This window comes from Ips typographus, linkage group LG3, assembly GCF_016097725.1.
Source record: "Ips typographus isolate SLU linkage group LG3, UJ_Ityp_2.0, whole genome shotgun sequence".
NCBI lineage: Eukaryota > Metazoa > Arthropoda > Insecta > Coleoptera > Curculionidae > Ips > Ips typographus.
The window spans coordinates 2,036,101-2,050,286 of record NC_138424.1 but is presented as its reverse complement, the minus strand read 5'-3'; the positions used below and the strand labels follow the sequence as shown (position 1 = coordinate 2,050,286).

General features: G+C 36.3%; 2 protein-coding genes across 4 annotated transcripts in view; one reads left to right on the top strand and one right to left on the bottom strand.

Moving 5' to 3' along the window:
- The window catches only part of LOC145726628 (uncharacterized), a 24,799-nt gene extending 23,098 nt beyond the window's left edge, over positions 1-1,701 (top strand). For all 3 annotated transcript variants that reach the window (XM_081975808.1, XM_081975809.1, XM_081975807.1), the window contains exons 10-13: positions 315-508; positions 566-667; positions 717-941; positions 1,104-1,701. In XM_081975808.1, the coding sequence (XP_081831934.1) occupies positions 315-508; positions 566-667; positions 717-941; positions 1,104-1,350 (768 nt within the window). In that variant the 3' untranslated portion in view covers positions 1,351-1,701. The remainder of the gene's footprint in view (positions 1-314; positions 509-565; positions 668-716; positions 942-1,103) is intronic.
- LOC145726626 (fatty acid synthase-like) lies at positions 1,686-14,186 on the bottom strand. The gene is given in 35 exon segments (XM_081975800.1): positions 1,686-1,861; positions 1,920-2,183; positions 2,242-2,493; positions 2,552-2,679; positions 2,732-2,904; positions 2,959-3,109; positions 3,163-3,367; positions 4,916-5,069; positions 5,121-5,372; positions 5,424-5,579; positions 5,640-5,678; positions 5,680-5,800; positions 5,855-6,166; positions 6,229-6,394; positions 6,453-6,609; positions 6,658-6,788; positions 6,840-6,967; positions 7,028-7,207; positions 7,635-7,941; positions 7,991-8,157; positions 8,209-8,438; positions 8,490-8,777; positions 8,830-8,986; positions 9,043-9,240; positions 9,295-9,518; positions 9,571-9,820; positions 9,969-10,264; positions 10,316-10,504; positions 10,562-10,772; positions 12,110-12,251; positions 12,441-12,583; positions 12,789-13,273; positions 13,327-13,531; positions 13,807-13,968; positions 14,026-14,186. Coding segments are annotated over 35 exon segments (6,816 nt in total). The 5' UTR covers positions 14,129-14,186; the 3' UTR covers positions 1,686-1,771.

Below are 14,186 nucleotides of genomic sequence, written 5' to 3'. Positions count from 1 at the left end.
TAATTTTGACCAAAAAGCAGTAAAAACCATCTTTTAAAGTGATTTAACACAAATATTCACTTTCATAGCACCTTGTATAAACAGTGACAACGACATGTTATGTCGCCCATATGTTTCTACGGAAATGCATAAAAACAGGGAGTGATGAAATGAACTTTTCATAACTAGTTACATAAAGTGATACTTTATGTAACTAGTTACATAAAGTAAAACGTTTTGTCACTCTAATCAGTTTTGAAAAGTGTCACTTTATATGCAAAAATTAGAAAAAAAAATTATTATAACTTATTAACTGTGAAATTAAACCATTTAAGGCACCACGTGACCGCTTTAAAGACGCTAAAGAAAAGTTCCTTTTAATGGAGAAGGAACGACTGGAGAACGAACGCCGCCACCCCGAACCTCCCATCTCTCCCACCATTCATAGGGAGAAGATGCATTTTGTTAAAAGGCACCAGAGCATGGCTTACCCCTCCAAAGAGCACATGAGGAGTAAGTTTGAGGATCGGTAAGTTTCTGTTGCTCCATTTGAGTTTTACCCTAACCCAGAGAGAAATGTTAACAGGTACTCTAACGGAAGGGAAGAATTTAGCGATGAAATTCACCCTAAACCAGCCCCTAGGACCAATACTGAAGAAGTACGCTATAGAAACAAGGACAGAGACGGGTAATAAAGTTTTTTTTTGCGCTAAAACTCTTGCTGATTTATGGTATAGGTTTAGGAATATGGAAAAGTACGATCCGAAACGAAGGTCTATGTTCTCTTTAATCGAAGAGGAACATAAGAAGAATTCGAATGAAATTGCCAAGGAGCTGAAACGCAGATCCTACGTGGAGTTTGGACGGCAGAGTTACGATGACGAAGTCACTGATTTTAGTAGGGGGGATGACAGAGACCATAGAAATAACAGGCATTACCAAGACTTACCAGAAGCAGAGAGGTAAGTTTTGATCATTTATTCTATAGTGTACAAAAGGGTGTGTGACAATCTTTTGAGAACACAATGAAAGTACATTAGTACATAATTGCTAAACCAGTACGACTTTGTTATTAATGAATTAAAAAACGAACAAATCTTTTATTTTAGTATATTATCTTCCAGGTACAATTCTCTCACAGTAGAAAATCAATCAAAACCACCATCAAACGAAGATAAATATGACGGCAAATACGTCAAAAACCCTCAAAAGAACTACAAATCCATCCCAGGTTACCGTCACAGTTACGTCGAGCCGAAAATGAAGATCGAGCCGAAAAAAAAGAACATGGCTGACCTGCTCCATCGAACTAACAGTACTGCCGGTTATATGCCTCCTAGGGTAGGCATAGCCAGTGTACATCCCTACTAATTGCTCAGCGTCGATAACATCAAAATGTGTGATAATCTTCGATTTTAAATAATAAATAATCGATACCGTGTCATATCGTTAATGACTATAACGCATTTTTAGTTCAGGTCTAGGACCTGAAAATGCATATTTTATAATAAAAGAAACTAGTAAATTAATCTATGTAAACGTTTGTGTTGTACATATCTAAACATGTTTGGTGCCTAAATAGCTATTTTAAACTTTAACTATGTTATGCATTCGTAAATTTTATTTTTATAATATTATGAAATTAGATTATTGCGGCTAATAATTTTGTAAAAACTGTATTGCCTTTTTTATTAAAAGAATTAATAAAGCATTGATACTAAACTTTATTTTTTTTATTTCAATAATCACTTTATTATATTTTAAGCTACAATACCAGTAATAAAATTAATTCCTAACTGGACCTCGATGCATCAAAATGCTTCATGATTTCCTCAGCCATCTCTTGGTTTTCCAGTATGGAAGTGTGATTTCCCTCAAACGTCTATACAATTAATTGTTAGTAAAAATATTATATTAGACAGTTGTAATCTAGAAATCACCTTAATTTCTACAGGGTGTTCAAAGAACTGTCCCAACTCGTAATCTCCGTCCAGTTTCAGGGCAAGTAATTTGGGTTTGTAGAGACAAACTTTGGATTTTAGTTTATCTGTTATGGTTGTGGTGTAATCACAAGCTTTACCCCGATTCAAAGACGCTGTGACGGAGTTAATTACAAAGGATTCCGTCATTTTTCCAGTAAGTTTTATGTTGGATACGAGAATTTTGAGTTTATCCTCCAGAGTCGAACATTTACATATGTCTGCCTGAAATTTGATTTGTTGTTTTACTATTAAGCTCTGGTGAACTAATGAAGAGACTAACCATGACTTTCAGGGTTTCTTCCTCTCCTAATTGAATTCTCAGAGTGTTGGCAAGCAGAAAGTCTTCAAGATTTACGGTAGATATTTGTCGGTTCAATTCTTTCATAAAAACAGGAGCTCCGTCAATAAGAATGATTTTACCTTGGTGTCCTAAATTTTCCAAGTGTTTGACTACTTCCAACGCTACACCACAACCGAAAGAATGGGCGATTATATGGAAGGATTCGTTTGGTTTAAGCAGTTTTCTGATGTCCTAACATAAATAAAATTGTTGAACATTTAAAGAAGAATTAACTAAATTGAAGACTTACTGGGAGTAACCTTTCGGCCATTTTAGGAAAACTGGATTCCTGCAGACTTGATATGTAGTTAATACCAAAAGCTTGAACATCCAATTTTGCTGTTAGTTTTTCTATCAGGAAGCACACACCCTCAATTCCTAAAATAAGTTAGTAGCATTTTGCTTGCGGATTAAATAATGAAGCAAATACCAGGAAAGGCAATAACTTTCGGAGGATTTTTACTATTTTTGAGGTTGCTTTTAAGAGTTATGCAACTGGACGTTTGCTCCTCAGTATCCAAAAGAGCTTTAATTATATTAGTCCATTCTACAGTGTTTACAGGTGTATCATTCTTTAAGTCCTCTTTCAGAAGATTCATAACGCTACACAAATATTATTAAACTCTGTTAGAAATCACCCAAAAAAGCTAAACTTACCGTTCTAAGGTTAAGCTTCTAATTTCATTAGGAGACAACATAATATTGTACTCTCGTTCTAGGGTTTGTTTCACTTCAACTGCGTTCATAGAATCCATTCCCAGTTCAGGTAAGGTTGCATGCATACTCACTGATTTAAAGTCTCTAATTCCTATTTAACCAAATGTGATTACAAAACCAATATCGCGGATTTAAGGAACAAACCTAGAATTCCTCCAATCACGTCCACAATGTTACCGAGCGCGTTTGGGACCTTTTTCTCGGCCACGACAATGCTAGATACTACGGCGGCCTCATTTTGCCTCAAAAGCTGATCCAGTACTTGCAGACAACTGATTATGCTTTGTTGTAAAGTACCGCCAATTTCTAGTTCAATGTGGTCTTCACGAAGATCTGCCACCAGACCCACCTGAAGATGTTAAAAGTCCATAAAAAGTTTTAGTTGATTTCTGTTTTTTTTTTTTTGTAAATTAATTATTTTTTCTAATTTTGGCATATAAAGTGACACTTTTTAAAACTGATTAGAGTGACAAAACGTTTTACTTTATGTAACTAGTTACATAAAGTATCACTTTATGAAAACTAGTTATGAAAAGTTCATTTCATCACTCCCTGTTTTTATGCATTTCCGTAGAAACATATGGGCGACATTCATCATAACATGTCGTTGTCACTGTTTATACAAGGTCTCTCATTCAAATTGTAGGATTGTAAAATCGATCTTTTCGTAACTGGTTACATAAATAGCTATTTAATAATTTAATACACGTTTTGTGTGTAGTGGTTGTCACCCTGTTGCTACATGTTCAACTTGTACGCAAATTTAGCGAAAATACTCCATTTTGACTAGTTTTTAGGTTGGTCTATGTTCACCAGTCAGTTATGCCAGTAACCTTTATAGGTAACATATTTAGCAACATATTGTTCTATTTAATAAGAAATGATAAACTTAGGCCACCTCAGATGATGACGTAAATGCCATTTGTTCTGATTAATAACGTTGATTATTTCCTTCATTGTACCAGCAGCCAATCAAATTCCGAGAACCTTTCTAGTTCCACCAATGGAAACCGTTTTATACTGATTAAATCCCTGGCTGCTAAAATTTAACAGTGATTAAACACCACCTACCTTTTTCGAATACGTTTTTTGAAGAAAATTTGATATTAAACGAAACGGGATTTAGACACATAAAATTTAAGCTATTTTCTTCAATATTAACAATTAATAAATCACTATAACGTAGTTTCCATTAAAAAATTACATAAATTAAAATATTTATGACGTCTGATTGTCAATCTGAAATGTAAACAAAAATATACATGGCTGAACGAAAATCTGTCGTCTGCTGGGGTGAGTTCAATATTATCATTAATTTCATCACGTTTAGTTTAGTATTTGTGTTCTAACTAAGGTGTTTTCTTGTTAATAAACTAAAATGTGAGTTTTCAGGAAATAATCTTGACATATACCCCTCGGCGTTCACGTTTTATCACGTAAAATGTGCATTGGTAGGTTTTTTGCAAAATTTTTCTTTTAGGCAAATGGTTTCGACTAAATAATTCTTTGGAAAAAATCCTTCGACCTGCGGTCTCAGGATTTTATCGTCGAATTATTTAGTCTCAATCATTTTCCAAGCAAAATGTTGCAAAAAATCACCTATGCAAAGTTTACCAGATAAAACTTGAACGTCTCGGGATATAACCTATGAAAATTAATTGATGTAACATATAAAATGGGATATCATATTTGAAAGCCAAACACGTCGCGAAATACGATCCAAGTTATAAAAATAAATATTTTAGACTTCTTCCAGCTGTCAAATGCAGTGGGTTGAAAAGCAAAAAACTCCAAATTATTCTGGATTCTTAAAACAATAATTTTTCTATTCTGTTTCCGCTTTTAGCAACATAGTTGAAAACTAGTTAATTTCTTTTTTATCTAATTTTATACTCACATCCCCAACAGCACCCCACTGTATCGCCAAACCGGGATAACCATCATTATGTCGTTTCTCGCAAATTCGTTCCATAACCGAATTGGACATGCCGTAATTAGTCTGTCCAGCGTTGCCTCTTCCACAAGACACTGAAGAAAACACGACAAAGTCCCTGAAAATACACTTACACAACTGCTAGAAAAATCAAAAACGCTTCAAAAACCTCAATTCTGGACAACTAATCCTAGAAACCTCATCCAAATATTGTGTAGCATAGGCCTTAGGTTTAAACGAAGTCTGGAAACTGTCTTTAGTTTGATTTGACAAAATGGCATCCATTAGGACTACGGCTAAATTAAATATGCCGGCGACTGGCGCCAGTGCATTAGATTCCTGTATTAAAGCTTTACATCCATTTTTGGTTGTGATATCTTGGGTGGAGATTTTTATAGTGCAACCGTAGCTTTCCCATATGCTGTGTGTAAACCAATTCAGTGGAAGTTTACCTAGTTTTTCAAGCACTTACTTGATTCGGTATCTTTGATAACCAGTGGTGACTCCTTTTCTGGATGACAGCACTAATTTTCTACATCCTCTAAGGATCAGCCAATCTGCTAGTTCCAGACCAAAACCACCTAAACCGCCACATATAACATAGGTTTTGGAAGGATCACAAAAATACCTTAAATAATTTGAGACAAACAGTACAAAAATGAAAGAAAATAGTATTTTTTAGTCTTACCTAGGAATTCCCTTAAATTTGTCAGGATTTGCAGCGGTTTTTTTCGTTTCTAACTTCCACTAAAACTTTGCCCATGTGACGTCCTGTAGTCATAAACCTGAAAGCCTGTTCCAGTTCATTATTTTGATTGAAAACTGTTGTGGGTAGTGGTTTCACAGCTCCTGCGAATTTTAATTTAAATTAGTGTTTTAACACTAAAACACTACTATACTAACCAGAATCAATGTATTTTTGCACCAATCGGTTGAGTCTCATTTTAGTCCCGTCATCTTTGCTAAACATATGATCCAACATAATACCATGATAGCTGCCGCCGCGTTTAAACTCCAATAAATCCAGACTGTTGTGATTGAGCATATCGAATTTTCCGATTTCTAGAAACCGTCCATTTTTAGACAAACACCTCACGGAAGCGAACAATTTCTCTTCGGTTAAAGAGTTCAACACCAGGTCCACTCCCTTGCCTTTAGTTTGTTGCATGATGATTTGTTCAAAGTTTAAATCCCTTGAATTGCCTATATGCTTTTCTGTAAGCAGATGACACTATCTAAGTAGTTGCGATTTAAATTTAGCTTAAAACGTATCAAACCGTTTACTTGGGGAAAGTTTTTCTTCATAAATTCTCGTTTTTCTTCGGTGCCCACTGTGGTAAAGATGGTGCAGCCCATGTTTAGGCATAGATTAATAGCTGCCTGTCCGATTCCTCCAGTTCCAGAGTGAATTAGGATGGATTCACCTTTTTTAATTCCACCTACCTGGAAAATAATGAATATGCTGTAAAAATGACTAACAAATTCGAGTTAATTTACTTACCACCAGTAGGGCATAGAGACATGTCGCATAAACAACTGGAACAGAAGCGGCTTCCTGCAGCGACCAAGAATCTGGCACATTCCATAGCATCGTTGGATCTGCCTTGATCAAAGTGGCCAAAGCGCCTTGAGCTAACATTCCCATTACACGTTTTCCACTGTTTTAAAAATTACTTTATGCAATGCCATAATAAGTAAAGTATTACCTAAGGGTTTTTCCTGAAAACTCAATTCCTAATGGACCCCACTGCTCTTTACGGTCGTTGCTAACAGCGTCCAGATTCAGTCGTCCTGAGGCTATCAAAACGTTTTTAAAGTTCAACGACGAATAGTACACCTATTTTTGAAAACATGATTTGAGTGAAATACGCCGAGGATCAAAAAGTACCTCAATTAGATCACTAAGCGGTTGAGTTTGTTTGGTTAGATGTCCTTCAATCCATTTAATACTGGATAAATCTCCTCGAACTGTGTTGTTGGCGTAGCAATGTTCGCTTTCCACTTCTTTAATGTCTTCTATATTTAAAAGTATGTAGTTCAATTTGAAACCAAATTATATATGAATTAAAACTGTACCTAGGAGAAGATGTCTGTAAGTCCCCCAGCTTCCGTTCATCAAAACATTCACATCCAAATTTTTGTTCAGCTGACGTTGATAAAATGGAGAGGAACAGTCAAATTTGGGGGCTTTCCCCACTATGAACAACCCTCTCACGTGCTGACATTCTGGTTCTTTTCTAATACAGTTTACCAAACCTACAAATATGAAATGGTTTATATAGTCAGTCAGTTTCACAGACACCAGTTGTCTTAAGAAGCACCAAACTGATGAGGTGCATATAAGTTAATTTACACGCAAACATTTTCAATTGAAATATGTGGGGCAATTACATTTATGACATAATAGTTAGTATCTACTATTAATTTAAACCTGGAAAAGCGGTTTTCTTAATTTTATGGAGATAAATTATTCCCAAAAGTTGTTATTTTTCTAATCTTATTTATCTGGTGTTTTTCAGCCGTTGTAAATTCATTCACCCAGTACTTCAAGCTTCCACAGTAAAGTTTAAAGACGAAAATTTTGTTTTAATTTTAACAAGTTTTTAAAAATTTTAGTTGCCTTCTTAACATCTCCCAGGAACGTTAAAAATCAGAATTAACACAACACAAAACTTCTACTCGCCAATTAAACCATTCAACGGTTCATCCTGACACCAAACAACCACATCCTGGTCTTTCTTCATCACTTGAGCTTTCAATTCGTCCAACCAATCAAAATTAGGAGCATCAGAGTTGATATTAACAAACACTCTCTCTTTTTGTGGTTTTCCAGATTTTTTTCTCAAAAACAGCAACTTTTCTTTATCCGTATCGTAAATGTTCCACAATTCCAAGTCGCTTAAGTCCACTTTGCTGGCGTCCAAACTGAATAACTCTCTGGAGATTATGTAGCCATCTTCTTTAGTTTTCCTCACAGCTTCATCCAGAACCTAATGAAATAATTCACAATTCTGGAAATTTACGTTAAGGTTTACGTACAGAAGGTCTGTTGAGTAATTCACTTCCGACTGTTACAGTAATATCCGAAAACTCATTTAGGGTTTTGTTCTCCACTTTGACGTCACATTCTATGTTTTTGCTGCTCAGAATTGTGACGTTAGAATGAACTAGAGGCTGGTCGCCCAAAACCTCATTGATAATTGGTCCTAATTGAATGATAATGTTAATATTTGTTTAAAGTGGGGTTAACTTCTAACCAATTAAGGGCGTATTGTCTTTAGAGACATCATCAACAATTTCCACTGTTGTGACTTTCAAACCGCAGTTATTTTCCAAAGCAATTTCCATGAAAACTCTTATTGCCACTTCAATACGTAGTTTACCAATGTTGGGAACAAAATGGTACTTTTCCAGCACTGGAATAGCTGTTGTTTTCTTCCTTAGAATTGAGCTAGCCGTTAACCCTATAAACTCAATTCCACCAGATCTACAATTGAATCGAAATTGTGACAACAAAATTGTTTTAGTTGCAACCCACCTAATCATTTTTGCTGCACGATTAACACTAATATGCATATTAACTGGAGGGTTTTCCGCATTTTCATTTTTTTCAACAAAACCACGAAGTTTGTTAACTTCATGCAGGTGAGTTTCAGGATCAATGCTGAGTCGTTCTAGGAATGTGGGAACGTATAACAACCTGGTGTCCTCTCCAAGAATTTGAATTTGGAGCATATTGTCCATGAAGGCCACCCAATCGTCCAACCATTTAATCATCCCTTGAGTGGCGGTTTGGTTGGTTTTAATCAAACTTTTGAATTTGTCCCTATAATAATTGTTTTTCTAATTTAACTCAACGGAAATAACACTCAACTTACTTGTAGTTGTAGCCCCTCAACCTCAATTCTTTATAAATATCTCTGCTGTTCATGCAATCATCCCCAAAGTCATTACAAATCCCTGAATCGGCATTAGGTTCTATAAGACTGCTGCTATTTTTTCTAATAAATCCAGTCATTACAGGCACGTCATTTTCTGGTAAAAAGCTCAGAAAAATACAAATTTTTGATTCAAGTAACATTGCAAAGTACCAGTAATCTCAAAACGTCCACTGCTCATTTGTATTATAACGTTCAAATACAATTTGCTTGTAGTGGTCAATTGGCAGGCACGCAAAAACCTACAGTTTTCGACAATCACCTTGGATTTTTCCAGGTCTACGTTTGTCTGATTTGAGAAAGCGGTCCAGGCTAGCAAAATATAACTGGTGGCCGGAAATAAAATTCTACCTAAAAGTTTGTTTTAATAAATATCAAAAATTTGCATAAGAGTGCAGTACTTACCATCAATCACGTGCCCATCTAAACTAGCCCATTTCTCTTCATAAAGATCAATTTGTATAGTTTTGGCGATACTTTCTTTAGGTTCCCCAAAAGTGGGCATAAAGTACTTCTTGTCGTGTTTCCATTTGATCGCCGAACATATCATGGGCGTCCCTTTACTTACCGGGAACTCAATCTGGGGATATAAACGCTGAATCTGTGGTTGCTGTCCATATTCGTACAAACTAAAATCCAAATTTTTTACACTCCTAAACCATTAGAAAAAAAAATAGTTACCTTCCTAGAGCGTCTAAAATCTGCACCAGGCCAGTGGCGTTCGTTAAATTGAAGTTAATTTTGGTTTTGGATGGGACAGTTGTTTGACCCACTTCAACTAAAACAGAACGTGTGTTAACGGCACCAGGTGATTCAAGTAGGGCTTTGAAAAGGTCCTCTTGGTTTGGGATTTCCTTGTGGTTGTTCCCGTAACCGTTGGTTGATTTAGCTGGGTGTAAGATTTCTTTGAATTCCGACATTATGTGGTTTTCTAGAGAATGATATTAAAGGAATAGAGAGTGCCTTAACAAACAGAAACTCATTTAAATTAATGTTTGAATCTGATAATTTAGTTCACGATTCAAACTTTTATTATGGCGACAGTTTCTGAGATAACCTTAATACCTACAAAATCTTACTTTTTTGTTCCAGGGTATCTTTTTTAAACCGGTAATAACTATGGACTTTTGCACCATTTTCCAGATAACTGGCAACAACAAAACCGCATTCCAGCACCTGTTCCAACGTCAACAAATTTTGAAAGTAGGCTGCGACGAATCGTCCTACAGACTGCGCCAAAACAGTATGAAAGAACACTTCCAGTATCTTTAGCATTTCAGCCAAAGCCAATTGGACCAGCAGGTCGGTGAAGAATTGCGGATTGGTCATTGCAGAGTCCATGTTCATTTTTTTCTTATTGAAAAACTGTTCTGTCCTATAAATAGTTTCCAGATAGATTGTTGGAATAGTTAGCTACTGCCAGTACCTGTCTTTAAACTGTTTTAAAGCGTGAAGATTTAACAGTTCTCGAAGAAGTTGTCCAGAAGATCGAGTTAAAGCGCCAAAGTGTAAAGTTAAGTTTTTGCGAGATTTGTAAGGTGTGACTGATTTACTAAGCACACCATTTTGGGAAACAATGACGTAACCCCGGTACAGTTGGTTATTAATTGGTTTCCTATAGTTTTTAATGTTAGAAAGCATTTTTTCTAGATTCTAAAAAATAACTAATCACCTGAAGGCACTGTAAATCAACGCTATTTGTTCCACGTCAAAATTGGACGTTATACAGTCCAGAAGTACATGTACACCCTCTTCAGTACGCCCACTAACACAAACCAGCCGGGGCAATTCATCAGTGGGTTTGCCATTGTTGATTTTAAGTTTCGTATTTCTCTTCAAAATGGCGTGGACGTTACCGCCTCCAAAACCAAAACTGTTGACCCCTATAAAATATCAACAAAAACATAAAATGCATTGACAGAAATACCATGAGGATGGTCATATAAAAGTATCCCTTTGCAAATTTTGAGCGCGTTTTTTTAGTGATTTTTAGGGCTAAAAATGTCTTAAAAAAGGTGTCACCAAAATCACTAAATGCAATTTGGAACTGTGATTTCACTATTGTGGATGTGAACAATAATTTATTTACCGTGCAAGGAAGATGGTGATAAATACATTCATTGGCTGTTCTCCTCTTAGAAATCAATTATTACAATACGTAAGAATAAGAAAAATCAATGCTAATCAATCAAGATTCTAGAATAATATAAACGCAATATCAGGTGACTGCGTAGATTATGTAGAATGCAACGTCACGTGACATTTGTTAAAACTGCACCAATCTGTTTGACTTGGAATTACGGAATAAAGCTGTCATAATTTCAGGATCTACTTTAGTGCGGCGTAATGCAACCTGTTGACGTGGCAACGCCTACGCGCCTCCCTCCCAGCCAGTCAGCCATTTTGTTAAGAGGTATTGGCCGTATTCGTTTTCACTCTCCATGGAACGAACAGAGCTTTTTTGACGTCACAATGACGTAATTTGATAGTTGGTCACCCTATGGTTTTGCTAAATTACGTCATGATGACGTAAAAAACGCTCGGCTCGCTCCATGAAGCTTGAAAACGAATGCGGCCCTAATTAAACGGGTAGTGACTAGTGACTTAATTCAAATGCAATAAATGCCGATAAAAACAAGTTTCGGAGCGGAAAAATGGTACAAACAGCATCGTTTAAGTACCAAATTGACATTTTGTGTAATTCTTTGGTGGTGGCAGTGGTTTTAGTTAGGTAGTTATTGAAAACTGCGCAATTTTACCGTGGATTTTGTTCAAGCTTCTGTTAGGACTCAACTCAATAAACACTAGCAGGAAATACGATCCGAATGGTTTCGGGATACATTTCACATCACTTTAAGCACTTTAAACTCAGTTTTTATAGAAAAAATCTACTGAAACAATGCCAAACGTCTGAATTCAAACACTGGGCACGCGCCATCACGATCACGGCCTACCTAGATCTGAAATTGAAAGACGAACAAGCCAATCAGAGCGCAGCAATGCGCATTCTTTTGATTTATCAACAATGTCATTTTGCTAAACCATTGACGCATATACAGCTTAGATAGGCCACGTATAAATATTTTTTTGTGATCTATTATTTTATATTATTGCAATCTCTTCTATTCTGTAACACAACTGAAATACGGGACAATGGCACCGTTTGGGGTATAATTCCTTTCTTTTAAAACAACAAAAGTTAATAAAAAGAAGAACTTGCCTACTAAACCATTTTCATCCGGAAACGGTGTAGGATCAACAACAATTTTGATTCTGCCTGCGTGTACACCTTTCAAACCTTTTCTAGGTGTTTCGTAATTGATGTTGGGAGATATCAAGTCTAATTCATACGCCAGAATAACCTAAAATGTAACTGAAATGAAATCTACTAAATTCTGAATAATGGTATGTCCACATGTGAATCACAGCACTGTTTGTAGTCTGTGATTGGTCAAAATAGCAGCTTATTTGACCAATCAGAAACTACTCACTATGCTGCGATTTATGCAAGACTTAGATTAGATTAGACTTAATATTCCAGTGGTACAAACCTTAACAATAGAACACAACATGGAAGTTGGTTCGGAGTGGCCGATACTGGACTTGCAAGAACCCACCAGTAGGGGTTGTTTTCTGTTCGGAGTGAAAAACTTGTCAATACTGTTCAATTCTTCGGGATCTCCAGCTATGGTACCTGCAAGTAAAAATAACAAACATTATTTCATTAATCCGTTTTCAATTGCACTAAGGTGATGTTGATTTTCAGTCGAAATTGATGGTAGCAGGTAGACAGTCCAAGTGTTTGTCATGATGCTAACAAAAAACTGGAAGAAATGATTTTTTTTGTCCCAAAATATGAACAAAACTTTCCGTTCTTTAAATAAAAAGATTGAACTTACCAGTTCCATGAGCCTCAATATAACTGACCTCATGAGGAGGTATATTACTTTCCAAGTATATTTCTTTCACAAGATCAAACTGGGCAGCCCCATTAGGATAAGTGATACCCTGTTCTTTAAACCCATCACAATTAGTTTTGGAATGCACAATTTTAGCATAAACCCGATTAGCGTCTTTTGCTTTTTGAAGCAGCATCACCACAGTGGCTTCGGAACGAACATAACCTTGGCCACTCTCGTCAAAGGGCCGACACTCCCCGGTGGGGCTTAAAGCTCCCAAACGAGCAAATTGAAGAGAAAACTCTTCGGACACCAGAAAGTTACTGGCGGCCACAATGGCGGCATCACACTGTCCTAATCTGATCGCTTTGTATGCCGCCTCCAAGGCGTAGCCTCCACTGCTGCAGGCCGTGTCCAAGACCATACAAGGCCCGTTCAGTTTCAAAGCGGAGCTGATGGAATTAGCTATGGCGCTTCTTTCATTCCTGTTAATTTATATAAACAAAACTGTAGCAAAACATGTAAAAGTGAATGTTACCCTAAAATTGGGTTTTCTTCCTCAACGTGTTCTATCATATAGTAGTAGAATTCAAACTCGTTGAAGCACACTCCAAGAAATAGTCCAGTGTTGGTACCTTCAATGTCTGAAGGGTTTAAACCAGCGTCTAGTATGCATTCTTGGCTTTTTTCCAGCACCGTTTTGGCTATAGGACTGAAGAGTTGGGCGAATTTTCGGTGAATACCTGTAGAACAGTTATGTTAGTGTGCATATGATCAAAATTGGTTTATTATAGCCAAAAGGCCGCAAAACAAGGTGTCAACTCAAATGGTCGTTATTTTTTTCCTATCCTCATTTTCTTTTCTTTTTCTATAATTTTCATATTTGGAGCTTTTATTATATTTGTTGTTTTTCATATTTTTAATTTTTAGTTAAAATAACAAATTTTTTTCCTTGAAATACCATTTCCGAAACTTCCATGGATTTACTAAGAGACCATGTTATTCCAGATCAGCTTACCAAAATATCCAGCATCAAATCTTGTTTTGTCCTTCAAAAGTCCAAATCCATCCGGCATATCCGGATGTGTGGACGGAATTTTCGAAATCATATTCTCTTTCCGGTACAACTTTTCTTTCAATTCGTCTATGTTTTCCGCCAATGGAAATACTCCCGATACTCCTGTAATTGTTGTTTTTACGATAAATCCCAAAAACATTTTGGCTTCATATAGTGTACCTGTAATAACAATTTCCTCGCCTGGAGCTGGATTGGCCAATAAGGATCCAAAACGCAAGCTTGAATCATTCTTTAAATCAAAATCGTCAGTTTTGTTCGCCATTTTGATTTTTCTTTTAGAGCAACACTAGACTTTCGTTTCAAGCATACAAATCGCAACA